Source organism: Panthera leo, chromosome C2 (assembly GCF_018350215.1).
Source record: "Panthera leo isolate Ple1 chromosome C2, P.leo_Ple1_pat1.1, whole genome shotgun sequence".
NCBI lineage: Eukaryota > Metazoa > Chordata > Mammalia > Carnivora > Felidae > Panthera > Panthera leo.
This window is the reverse complement of record NC_056687.1, coordinates 94,875,672-94,889,761: the sequence shown is the minus strand read 5'-3', so window position 1 is coordinate 94,889,761 and position 14,090 is coordinate 94,875,672. Positions and strand designations below refer to the sequence as shown.

The following is a 14,090-nucleotide window of genomic DNA, read 5'->3' as shown; positions in this document are numbered from 1 at the left end:
TTTGTTTCAAAAAATGCTTTTATGGGGATTCTAGTTTTGGTGCATTCGGGCACTTCCTGAAATGGCAGGCCTGGAAGGATAAAGTTCACAGCAGAGAGTTATGGTCTCATACTGTTTAACACTGCAATTTTTTAAAAATATTCTAGTCATCTGTGGAAAAATTCCCACAAGAATGAGACGGCATGAAAATCAAACAACACTAGAAAATGCTTAGTAGAAATGTACAAATGGTCGGTTTTGAACCTGAAAGTTCTCAAGGGATTTTCTTCTTTGCTGAGGCTTCTGAAAAGAGCTCAGTTTATACCATTTTGAGACCCATGAAAGCACAGCACACCTTTGGATTTCTGATGCCACTATGCTGATCAGAGCCAAAATGTAGTGGCATTTGAGAAATATTGGCTGGTAAGTGAAATCACATTTAGACTTTTGGGTTTTATGTTGTAACTACGTAGTTTCAAGGGAGAAGCCAGTTATAGATTGGTTTGTTGTGCTTTGTTTGATTTGGTGAGATTGAAATTTGTGAGGCATGAATTAAAAGGTAATTAATAATTCACAGAAACTGTTGAGATGGCCAGAACATACTTTCAGAAAAGGATTTTGGAATATCAGGGGCTTGATAAGATGATTCAGGATTGTTATCAGTGTATTGTGGATATTCTGTTCTCCTCCATTGGGTTAAAGAGTTTTATTTTCTTTCCTAAAAATAATGTGGCACATCTTCCATCTTAAAGCAATCAGCACAAATACAAGTGATGCCTGTTCAAGCGGACTTTCAAAGACACACACACTAGTAACACAAAGAGCTCTTTCACATTTCAAGAATACAGTGACGGGAACTGGTACACATAATAGTAGAGAAAAAAAATTTTTTTTTAACTTCATGGAATGGGAGGTCAGGCTTCAGGCACTTCTTTGTCTGGCAATGGACAAAACCAAAAGGGCTCTGACCTGAATCTCGCATCTCTTTCTAATCTACCGCACATGAGGGACCAGAGACACCAATTACCGATGAGTCACAAGAGCAGACAGAAAACTGTTAGTAGGTCTTGACAACCAGGAACGAAGATGCTTTGGAAAAACATGTGCTGGATGCCAAGTATGTAAGAAGTGTACCTTAGAAAGCGATGCCATTGTGTTAAGAAAAATGGAATTCCTGTCCAAGTGGCCTTGTGGGATTTCATCTGTGCCATCATCTATACTGGTGAAGCAGCTCTGGGTCTTGAAGCATCGTTTAAAAGTCTTCAAGAAAAATCACGAGGTGTATATAAACAGAACCATAAATTTTATGTGGAACTTGGTGCAAGCTGTCTTCATTTATCTTGTGTGCACTGGCAGTGGTCGGAGTGCAACTGGCCTTGGGAGGACTCTCACCATTTGAACCGAGATCCTAGTGGTCATCTGTTTCTACCACCCACTGGAAGCAGGAATCCATACTACGGTTCCCCGGACTGGCACCCTAGAATGATGGCCACCTGCTAGAACCTGGGTCAAGACTATGACACGGGCAGGCTCAGTGGATTTATGCATGATTATCAATTTAGAGCAACAAGAACCAAAAAGCTCTAGTGAAACTTACTTTGGGGGGAAGGCTCAGTTTCTCTTTGTAAAAGAAAAATAAAATGAGCCAATTCTACTGACAAAATCCCCTATGGGAAGAACTAAAACTAAAAACGGAAACTAACTGGTTTCAAAAGTAAAGAAATTTTTATTAAAATGGAATTAACATGAATGAAAAGCACAATCCACCCCCCCCCCCAAAAAAAAAGAAAAAAGAAAGGGGGAAAAATGGGGCAAAAAAGGAGGCGGGGGCGGGGCGGGGGGAAGAAAACAAACCAGAAAGCTGAGGATTATTATGAGCCATGAGAACAATAGTCTGAAATACTCCGCATGGCACACTGGGTCTCCACGGGTCAGGGCTACGGCCTGTCCTGATGGAAGAAAATATATTCTTGAAGATAAAAGCTTCCAGGAGTGATTTAGGTATCTGTTAAGAAACACAGCTTTGGTAGGGGACCTTTTAAATTTAGTTTTGCCTTGTACTCAGTGTAAAATATTTGTACAAAAATATAGAAGGCATGGCTTGATGTTTAACGTCTGTGTTTTATTGTTGTTGGCACCAGAAAAAGCTCATGTTCTATGTTATGTCACTGTACATACTGTAAACAAGACTGCATTAATATTGTTTTATGAGTTTTTGTTTCAATGATTCTAGATTTTAAAAAATACATTCACAAACTACCTTATGTTTAAACACAATGATTCCCTTTTATTTCTTAACTGTACCCAAAATCCCACAATAAAAAAATCATTTAAAGCTGTGTGTTTCAAACTCATCACTTAGAAATAAAAACAAAACATAACATAAAAACAAAGATCAGTTTGCAACATAATTTAAAGAAGCTTCTGGTTCAAAATACCACAGCAGCAATATAAAGAGCTGGTGGCAATCGCATTTGGGGGTGAGACCCAAATCAATATATTTTGTCCACGTTGGCATCCAATTACAGTAGTTGTTAAATTCAATCCACAAAGTTATTGCTGAATTTGTTGCATGGAATTTGTGAAGATAGATTGTTCAGCAGCAGAACCACAGCAGTAAAAATGAGAACAGGGGGGATTTCATTGCTTTTGAGAGCTAAAGGGACCATGGTGAGGACATCTTGGTGATCACCTGAAGATAATCCTCAATTCCATTCTTGTGTGTTACCTGTTTAGAATAAATGCAAATGATAACCACCTTTACAGGAGGGGAAGAATCATTTACTTCAGAAACTGGAATAATTCCCCATGCCCTTACCCTGTTTGCCTAAACCACCAGATTGAGATGGCTCCATTTTCCTAACGTGTATTTCGTTCTCATTAATAGTACATCAGCTGCTAATGTATTTAGGCAAAATCAGTAGGATCACAGACTTTAAAAAGAAAATCTGTTTACATTAATTGTTTTCTTCAGAAATAAGCCACATTTGTTTTTGTTGTTGTTGGATTTTTTTTTTTTTAATTTTTCCAGAAGAACAATTTGGTCAACTACTGTTTTGTTTAAAAAAATATTAAATACACCTGAGATTGCCAGTTGAGCTCTCTATATGTCTCCTGGAGATAACACTGCTGTGATGAACAGTGAAACAAAACAAACAAAACGAGGTAGGTTAAAACAGGAAGCGCAACACAGATCGTTTTGCAACACCTCGATACCACAGGCGGCCATGCTTGTAGCTTTGGAAAAAAAAAAACCCAGACAGTCACGTAAAAGTTCAAATCATCCGAGTAAGAGTTTATAAGGACACAAGTCAACCTGAACTAAATACATACATATCTCTGCACAAATGTTGTTTACCGTATGTTGGGTAATTTGGAGGAAGGTAAAATGATTAGGGTCTCAGAAATTTGGCCAAAGCCTTGTTTTTAAGTTCTATCAACTCTGAACCAATGGTGCCCGCTGTGTCTCAGGCAGGCTTGGTAGTCTTGTCCCTTCTCTCACCAACCCAGAGAGAACACAGGCAGCTCAGAAACATTTATTGTTATTATTTTTTTTCAGTCATAGTTTTCATTTTCAGAAAGTGGCACCCTCAGGAGAAAGCTGGGAATGACCAGGGCTTGGATGTCATTCACTCCCCAATTCCCAGAAAGAACTCGACAAAGTCTCCCTCCTAATGAAGCCCAAAGCAAATGACCTCTTAGCTGGAGGCTTTATGCATTAAAAAAAAGAATGTGTATATATATATATATATATATATATATATACATATATATATATGTATATATATGTGTGTGTGTGTATATACATACATATATATATATATATATATATATATATACACACATTTTTTTAGCTTGTTTCCCAGAAGCTCTTTTTGTCTGACCCCAACAGTCATCCCATCTTTTGCCCTGATCTGTTGCATAATAGCTGAGGGAAAGTTGTGTTACGGAGTCCCTCAATCGTTAGAGCCAACTCGACTCAATGGCACTACTATCCCATTCCACACATTCCATTCTGTACAGGGCCATATAAAAACAGGACCTGTCAGACTCACAAAAATGGTAGTTGATTTTATTAGTCTAAGGCTAGTAGTTTAGCCATTTAAAATCTATTTCCCCAAAGAGGAGAAAACTAGTATTTTTCTTCTCTTAAAAATTCATTAGCCAGTTGCTATCAAAAAGCAACCTTTTGGGTTGGTGAAGGCAAAAGAGTTCTAAAATTACCCCACTATGCAATTATGGCCTTCAGTGTAAGGAGATAAGGTACATTTATTGTGCTGTCTCTCACCATTTGAAATTGGAAATTTTACAACATCTTGTATACTTAAAGCTAGCAGGCAGAAGGAATTAAAAAACAGACTCGTTTTCTCGGTATGCATTCTCTCCCCATTCTTACAAAGTAAGGGGGTAAAGAAAAAAGGTAACAAAACAAAACAAAACAAAACTCAAAATCCACCATAACACAGCTGAATCATAAGAGCACACAATATTTGTTTCTATCCCTAACTCCGAAGGGCACCATGGTCCATCTCTGTCCACAGACAACGCAGCATTCTTGGGGATCTCCTGGAAATTCCTGCCACCTTTTTCTCTCCTTCTCAACCAGGCTGCAACACTGAAAGATGGACTGTGGGCTGTACTGGGACGGGCGGAGAGAGAGGAAAAGGGGAAAGCGGGATGTTCAACCAAGCCTTCTGATTCTGCCTCTAGACTGGCATAAGTCCACATGAGTTATGTTCTTTTTAATTAGAAATAACGCCATGAAGATAAGTGCCAAGTGCTCTTCTGTTACCAGTTCATCATGGAATTTCTGTTGAGGGTCATGAAAAACACTTGGCTACTTCCTCCAGATCGCACGGATGCAAAAAATACCTGTTTGAAATTAAAAAGAAGTTAGTTCAACTGCATGGTTTCTTTTCCTCTTTTCTTCAACCGTCCATCCATTTTCTCTCACATGTTCTATCCTTGCCATGTGTCAGCTCTTAAGACTCAATGGCTGGTGTTTATAAAGTGCCTTTTAATACAGTGCATCCTCTGTAAACACTCCTGACTTTATTACTATGATTGTTACTATTACTTATTGTGGTACTGGCCTTCGGGAACATGGGAGGGGCTATATATTGATTTGCAACATCCCTTAGGATGCTTATGTTTTAAAAGGGAGTTTCGTGCTAGGGAATGTGCTAGACTTCTGGCCTAGGACACAACAGGTCTTTTGTTAATTTCTGGAAAGCCATAGAGGCTTTCTCCCATACCGACAAGAGGGCAGACTTTGGGACTGAAGAGAATCTTTTCAAATTCCCAAAGTCAGTGGGGGGGGGGGGATTTTGGGGTCAACTGACTACTATACAACCTCAGTTCTCAATTTTTAAAGTTACGAAAAAAAATTATGTCATCAGATAGGATAAGGTGTTTAATGCCTGTTCATTTGGTATGCCAAAAGTTAACTCTTGGCTTGTCAGCTGGTGCAGGCATATCCTAGGAGATAATGGCATTAATAGAACCACAGTCCATTAGGTCTGGGTCTGTGAAATCATTTTATCAAACAACTAAGAGAAGTGAGCAAAATTTGGGTTATTGCTTGCTTGAATGTCAGTGAACCACTGCCCGAGCTAAATACTATTCTGGGCTGTGGCCTAGCCCTTCAATCAGCCAACGCCAAACTTTGGTCCAAGGCATTTACTTTTGTCACTAGTGTAAAGTCTCTGCTACCTCATTTCCACAACTCCTTCAGAAGAATGTTGTCTCTCCCAACAACGACTTCTTACAAAGTTCTGTGGAAATGCTTGGCATTCAGCTAAAGCTACGTATGTAAGTACAGCTACTGTTAGGGTCAATGAATCAAAATGTGGAAGCACAGAGGACCCATGGAAACACAATGGGGGAAAGAAAGGGCTGCTGTTCTCTCCAGGTTGTGTGCACCCTCGGCTCTAAACCTTGGGCCCCAGATACTGGTGTGGTCCCAGCCGGCTCCTGAGGGCATGGGCATGGCTTGAAATCGGCTTGCTGGGGTTGGTCTTCTATGAACTGGAGTGTGGTGGTCTATGCCCAGATCACTCCTAGTCTTATGATCCCCAGAGACTGGATTGGGGCTGGAGTTTTGCCAGGGGTCAGGTCTGCTTCCTGGCATACTCTGGTAAGGCCCTGGAACCACCCGTGCCACCCACAGCTACTGTCTATCCAGACCACACCAGGTCAGAGTAGTTGGCCAGGGTTGGGATATAGTCTAGACTCACACTCCCAGGGTTGGACTAAGACCAATCAGGCCTCTGGCGTGCTAGGGCGGACCAAGAGATGTACATCTGTTCAATCCATCACATTCTTTACTACAAGTGTTTATTCCTGCTGTTTGGGGGACAGCATTTCTAAGTTGGCCATAGTCACAAAAGATGAATTCACAAATGAGCACAGCTTAGCTACTAACACTAAACACTTTGGGTTGGTCTACACGGAGGGCAAAGGAGAAGCAGTGTTGCCGAAGAATACCCTTCTGAGGCCACTGATCATGCCAGACGGACCCCACCAATTTCACTGCAAAACAGTCCCCCTATGACACTTTGGAAGAAACATGGCTGGAATGACACAGGACATGGCACTAGTTGAGTTTGTGATGGTGCATTTGTTAAGGAATGGGTGACAATTTTTGAAAGTTTATATTTCTATATGTCCAATGTTTTACATTTAAAAGTGGATATAATGTGATGGGTTAGGTTCTCATGGTGACTTTGTGACACGTCTAAAAGTGGAGTGTGAAGTTGACCCTGTGTGAATGATTAACGATGGGCCAAGCCTCCCAAGTGCTTGGGAGAATTTGGGATGTCTGCTGAGTCATCGCAAGGCCTGTGGGCCACAAAAGTTACTATGGGTTTACAAGAAATTTTTGGAAGTTTTAATGTCTTTTTTAATATGTGAATACTATATTTTGAGGGTTCACGTGAATCAAACCAAATAATGCCATTTGAAGATAATATTGATTGTTTAACACAGATGTGATTCAAATCAGTATAAAGGAAAATGAAGGTTTCACAGGTACCTGGTGGTCTCTTAAAATGCAAACACTAATGCAAATGTTGAAACGGATTTACCTTATCATTTCTTTCACATAGAAACTTTAACCTTTGAGCTCGCTTATGCATAAATACTCCATCCAAATGTCCTGTTTCCACTGACCGGATCTCAATAGCTTTCTCGCCCCAGCCCATTATCTGATTGGAATGAATGTAGGCTGTCAAAAGGAATTTCCAAAACTGCATTAAAAACATTAGATGGGCAATAACTCACAGCATCTGTTCACATCTTAACCACAAAAATGACAAACGACTTGAGATAAACAGACAAAGCAAGTCTTACAAGTGTTATTCACAGACTTTTTTTTTTTTTTTGTGGGATCAAATGGTTGTTTCACATTTCTTGACTTTCGTTTCATTTGGGGGGTGTAACTGCTGAAGGAGATAAGGAATGGTTAACCTACCCACAGACGTGGGCATTTCTCCCCATTGGAGCACCACATCCTTAGTTATCCGGCCATAGGTGTTTACATACACCCCCTCATCCTCATAGCAAACAAGCATTTCCATTCCATCTGTTTTAGGCAAGATGACAATGGCATGAGGAGTGATATTGCCCTGAATCTAGGAGACAAAGAAAGGCCAGGTATTATTCTTTTTAAAAAATAAGACAGCACCCTGACTATTAATCTCTAAGAATTGTACAAAAGGATCCCTCCCCCACCCCCATTTTCATTCTAGAGACTGACATTTTGCCCTGCTTTGCTTAATTTAACCACTGATCTGTTAGATACCCCAGCATACAAATACAAACTTCGGCACTAGGTCGAGAATCCAATTCACTTGTTCCTAAAACAAACGACTACAACTATGGAACACCTACTATGTGCCAAGCACTGGGCTCCTTACGTGCATAATTCCTAGTCCTTAGGAGAGCTCCCTGTGGTAGATATCTTTTTGGATGAGGCACCTGCATGTCAGAGGGGTTATGTAAATTGATCGTAGTTGCACTGATATTTGGTGGTAGAATTGGGATTTGAGCTCCTGTCTCATGGACATTAAAACTCATGTGTTTTCCATCTACTTCTAAAAAAGATGAGGGGAATGAAAATCAACTGAATCTAATGGGAACAGCCTAAATGGGGTCAAAGGGTGGGACCCAAACAGACGCCTACAAATAGGCTATGAGCATACAACACAGAATGTTTTTCTGGGTGCCTACATAATGCAAATTAATGGCTTGTTTAGAAAAAAAATTCCCCTAGCCGAGATGTCATGGTGGTCCAGTAGTTGCCTGGCTGGGTAGATGAGAGGATCAAGGATGCTCACAGTGAGGCCCCAGTCACCTCACTGAGAACATGAGCTGTGAGTCCTGTGTGCATTTGCACATACCTGTGTGAAAAGCTCTGACACAGCAATGAACGCTGCGTGCGTGTGTGTGAGGCAGCATGTGCGCATTAGGCACTGAAACAACTTTTTTCAATTGTTGTGCTTCTTTGCAGTAAAGTCTTTAAACTCTCAAAATACCAATCAGCAACAGATCAGGCCTCAGACTTTCCTGACAGCGTCTATGGTACGTTAGCCTTGGGATTACGTACAGGAAACACAACTTGCACCGCGCCAATCCTAATAAGTGGAACCATGTGTGGCATTTCTGTTTAAAAGTCAGGTTTGGGGCAATGTGTCAGTATAGCAATATTAATACTACAATTTGCAGGGGCTTATGGCAAGTACCTTAGAGGTATTGCCTCATTTAATGCTGACGATAACCCTCTGGAATAGGTCCTTTAATCCCCGTTTTACAGATACGGAAGTCAAGGCTTGGAGGGACTGTCTAATGTGCCCATTACTGCACAATGAGTACATGCTAATGCCAGGGATGCACTCCAGTGTCTGATTCCTCTATACGACGCTCCCCTCAAGTTGAAGAGAGCAACAAAGATAGCACAAAGGGGCCACTGACTTCCCATGTAAAATGAGCCCATCTCCCTTCAAAAACTGAAACTAGGAACTCATCTACTACACTTTTGCTTCAAAAACACAATTTATGCCCCTGAAGGAAAAATATCATATGCATTTTCATCTAAAGTCCAACGAGACGACATGTCTAATACATGGCAAAGAATTGCTGTTATGTGTTACTCAGTTTCAAGCAGTCATAAAAATGAAATTCACATGTTTTGTGTATTAAAAGCATTGTCTATTCAGTGGAGGCTAAAAGTCCATCTGCTTTACCGATTAGTAAAAATTAGCAGGACTTCCGCTAAAAATGTGCAAGAGCAAATCTCTTTCCGCATGCATGTTGTTGTACACAGAACCTGGACAGCGGGCTCCCAGGAACTTACATGAGATGGGATGTAGATATCATAAGAGTTTCCTGAATCAACATCAATTACATGGAAACCAGTGTGTGAACCAAAAATAACCTTTAATCTTTGACCTTCTTCTACCGTGAGATCAACAAGCAGTGGCTTGTGCTGGAGATCTGCAAAAGACTTTAAAAAGCACCCCATGAGTGTCCACATCGTTCAAAGAGGTTATCTGAAAATTGTTTTCTTTTAGCCAAAGCCTGGTGGAAGTTAGTATCTGATTTTCTTACACTGAAAGTCCCAGAGATCCCTCTTTCAGCTTTAGGTCTATTCATATTCTGGCTCTAGGAGGAAGGGTCTAACATCCTTTTGTGCCCCCGTCTCTACCCCTTGTCCTCTAGGGAAGAGAAGTGGTTTACCGTTGTCAGTTTTGACAGTGTCATTATACTTTAAAACTTGGCATCTGGGTGCTGCTGTTTCTTCCTGTTTATTTCTGGCCTTTTCCCTCTGGGGAAGGTACAGTCACTTCTCTCTGGCTCCTTTTCTCCCCATGGAACAGCCGGGCCCAGGCATGGCCGTTACCCTTTCAGAGATAGCCTGGGGTAGACAGCTGGGCAGCTCTGTGCCTAGTCTGTTGAGGATTAACGGGCATGCTCTGGTTCTGGTTTTCCCTCAGCGAGTGAGTGAGCATCAGACTGGCACCTTCTTTAAACTTACTGTTGACATCTGAGACTTAGGTTTGGGCAATAGAGAAGGCGGGGGAGGCTGGAACATCATAAGACTCATGACTTATGTTGGCTAGTTGGGCTTAACTAGGAAGGAAAAAAGAGAGCTCCAGCCAAGTTTATCAAGGTCCCATGTGTTTGAATCCAGAGCCCAAGCCCCAACAAGCTGTCAAGCATTCCTCTGTTTTCTTTTGCCATTATTCCTGCACAGCCAACCTTTATTGGGTCTTGACATCTGGGAGAGACTTTGTGAAACCACAAGTGCCTCAGCTTTATGGCCATCGCCACCCAAACGGAGCGCCCTTTCTTCATCTTTTGCTAAAGGAGTCTCTGACTAGGGGAGGCCCTGGCCTCATCTCCTGCCAGCTCCAGTCCTCCCTGCTCCAGTCCTTGTCTTTGCACTGGCCTCCTTATGGGCTCGGTGCCACAGGTGGCATTTTGGCTGGTAAACCAACAGCAGTAACTTCCCAACCTGACTAGGAATGGGAACTTTGAAAAGCGTTCATGGACAGAGATTTTGGCAGAACAGCAGCATTGCTCCGGCTTAGTTAGGAGTTATCCCTTAAGTGTTATTACTAACTTAATACATTCCAAAAATTTCTCTCCATGAAAGTGGAGGGGAGCCTATTTCCTTTGATGTACCTGCCTTCCTGAGCACCTCGCAAACGAGCCCCTTGCACTAACGGAACAGGAGTGGGGTGATTCCGCCCCAAAGGGCGCCTCCTAATGTTTCCAAGGCAGCTTCTGCCCTTACATGGCATAAGTGGCAAGAAAGAGTACATAAAGGGTCAAAGGGAGACAACAGTCACAAGGATGGGAAGAAAAAGTGAGGGCCAATGCGCTATAAAGAAAGTGAGAGACACAGGCAGACAGAGACAAGGAGCAGAAGATTAATTCACGTGGGCTGTGGATAGACTCTGCAGCTCTGTAAACACCAGAGTGCTAGCAAGTACTGGTCCTTCCAGCATCTGGGGGGAGGGGTCAGCTTTCACGAGCTGGAGTCCATGACGCTAGCATATCCTCATCACACCCTTACTGAGTGCCATGAAGACTGATCCAACCATGGTGGGTACAGACTCAGATAAGATCAAAAACGAAAAGCAGAATGCAGAGAAACCAAGCCATTTGTATGTAACCACATTCAGTATTCATTTCAGAGAAATCCGGTAACATTGGGGATATATGCTCATTATGTGAGTTTTAGGGATTTTACCCCAAAAGGCTTATAAGGATGAGAAGATTTGGAGACATGGTTCATCCTTGAGATTTGGTGCTGCCATTGGTCTGCCTTTTTCAGATGACATATCAGAGAGCACCCTAGTTAGGTGGCTTAATAATGAAGTTCATTGCCTAATATCACAACTAATGCTTTGCTCAGTAACCATCCCATACTAAATGTCCCTAGGAGATGATGATTTATAGACCTGAAATGAGGGAGGGCACACCCCAGTTTTTTCCCCTTTCATCTATCCCCCCACCTCCCAGTTAATTTTAATTTGACTAACTCTATAGCATTGATTGGTGCTTAGTCTTTGCTTTTGGAATAATAAATCTATATAAGAGTTCCTATACTTTTAAAAGGGGTTTATTATATATAAAAAAATTGGTACTGGTCGATGTGTGAGACAGATCACTTTGTTAACTGGTAGGAACCCAAAATCTAAAAAATCCCTTCTTTAGATAATCACATGCCCACTTACCTTAAATGCCATGAACTTATGATACGGTTTCGGAGCCCAAGCATATATCTCCACAGCATTCTTTAAGGCAATCACTAGGAATTTAATCCTTTCATATTTAACTGTAATAGAAAAACTATGAATTAAAAGAGTATATCAACTTATTCAGGTTTTTGCATTACTGACTGCGTAAGCCACGATATGGGAGTATACATTATAATTGAGGGTGATGCTCTTGGTGTGAGATTTGCTCATAGATACAGATTGAACTTTCTTTATTTTTTTCTTTTTAAATTTTTTTTTTAGCATTTATTTATTATTGAGAGAGAGAGAGAGAGAGCGAGCGAGTGAGCATAAGCATGAGAGGGGCAGAGAGAGGGGGAGACACAGAATCTGAAGCAGGCTCCAGGCTCTGAGCAAGCTGTCAGCACAGAGCCTGATGCGGGGCTCGAACTCATGAACTGCGAGATCATGACCTGAGCTGAAGTCGGACACTCAACCAACTGAGCCACCCAGGTGCCCCTGAACTTTCTTTAAAGTACTCGGTCTGCAGATGCTTGGGGTCTTTGGCTTTACACTGAAAGCTCTTCATCTGAAGGCTTAGGACTCTCTTTAATCACTAGGTCTAGATGTGAATTACTCATTGTAAGAAGAATCTGCATAATAGCCTTCCTGTTCCCTTGCCTGGCTTTCATAGTCACCCACACGGAAGATGCTGAGAGCTGGTATGGCCAAATGGTAGAAAAATTAGCAAATGGGTAGAGACATAAAGTGTGCCATTTGCTTATTATTCAAATTTGAATTCCAATTATTAGGAATTTATAAGTGATGAGTGCCTTTATAAAAAAAGGCCCTAGAAAGATCCCTCTCTCCAGACACTACATGAGGTTGTGGCGAAAAGACAGCTGTCTATGAATGAGGAAGCAGGCCCTCACCAGACCCTGAGTCTACCAGCACCTTGATCTTGGACTTCCCAGTCTCCAGAATTGTGAGAAATAGACTCTTATTGTTCATGGTATTCTGCGGTAGCAACCTGAATAGGCTAACACAGTCAGCAGTTATTTACTTTATTGAATACCTGGATGAACAGAATACTTGTGTCCTAAAGAAACTGGACAGCCCAGGACAACGAACTTAATTCTTGCTCTCTGAGCTCTCCCTTCTGTTTACATATTCTGTCTTTAATATACTTTCAACTACTTCTTCAGCCACTTATTTCCATATTTCTAAATAACATATTTATAATTTTACTGATTTTTTTCATTATAGATATTATCTATCGACTTGAGAGTATGGAAAGGATTTAGTTGATTAGAACTGTCTCCTCTCTGCACTTCTCTCTCTCAAACATACACATTTCTTCCTCACCCACACCAGTGATACAGTTATATTTTAAATTTTTGGTGAAATCAAGATCCCATGTTGAAATTATTATTGTTCACAGCTAACACATAATAGTATGCCACAACCACATTTCCTTTTTGGTTTTCCGTCATTTTTTCCCACTTCCTTATTGTCTATGTATCTATCTCTGACCACGGAGACTTTCTGCTGGTACTGTAAAGGCCTTCGGTACAGTCAAACATGGCAGGGAATCTATTAGTCACATTTTATTTTTCCTGGAGGCATCCCTTTTGGAATGCTCCTTGTTCTACTCTGCTTGGACTGACTCCTCTCTAGGCCTCTGTAGAGTTGTCATCTAAATTTCTTTCCCCCTCATTCTGGGTATTTTCTTCACCTTTTACCTGGATTCCTAGGTTTATTCCTTTATTTTGGTGGAATGCATCGGTCAGTAGTTTCCTGAGAAATAGGGTATGGAACATAAATGTTTGGAGAACCTGCACATCTGAAGGTGTCTTCATGCAACATTCAAAATTGACTGGCAGTTTGATGGCATGGTGGTTAAGTTCTATGTGTCAACCTGACTGGCCACAAAGTACCCAGATATTTGGCCAAACATTGTTCTGGGTGTGTCTGTGAGGGTTTTTCTGAATCATATCAACATCTGAGTGGGTACACTGAATAAACCAGGCTGCTCTCCCAATATGGATGTGCCTCATCCAATCAATTACAGACCTCAATAGAATAAAAAGATTGAGTGAGAGGACACCTCCTGTCTGACTATTGAGCTGGGAAACTGGTCTGTTCCAGACTTCAGATTGGGATTTACACACTGGCTCTCCTGGGTCTCCAGATTGCTGACTACAGATCTTGGGACTTCTCAGCCTCCATAATTGTGTGAGGCAATTTCTTATAATAAACCTCTCTCTCTCTCTCTCTCTCTCTATTTATATATATATACATATATATATATATATATATATATATATATATATATACATATACACATATATACACACACACACATATACACATATATACACACATACA

General features: G+C 41.1%; 1 protein-coding gene across 8 annotated transcripts in view; it reads right to left on the bottom strand.

The window, feature by feature from the left end:
* Positions 1-4,228: 4,228 nt before the first annotated feature.
* Positions 4,229-14,090, bottom strand: part of TNIK (TRAF2 and NCK interacting kinase) — a 442,546-nt gene continuing 432,684 nt past the window's right edge. For all 8 annotated transcript variants that reach the window (XM_042955223.1, XM_042955220.1, XM_042955221.1 and 5 more), the window contains 5 exons: positions 11,721-11,821; positions 9,332-9,481; positions 7,451-7,610; positions 7,065-7,204; positions 4,229-4,851 (listed from right to left, as the gene is read on the bottom strand). In XM_042955223.1, the coding sequence (XP_042811157.1) occupies positions 4,768-4,851; positions 7,065-7,204; positions 7,451-7,610; positions 9,332-9,481; positions 11,721-11,821 (635 nt within the window). In that variant the 3' untranslated portion in view covers positions 4,229-4,767. The remainder of the gene's footprint in view (positions 4,852-7,064; positions 7,205-7,450; positions 7,611-9,331; positions 9,482-11,720; positions 11,822-14,090) is intronic.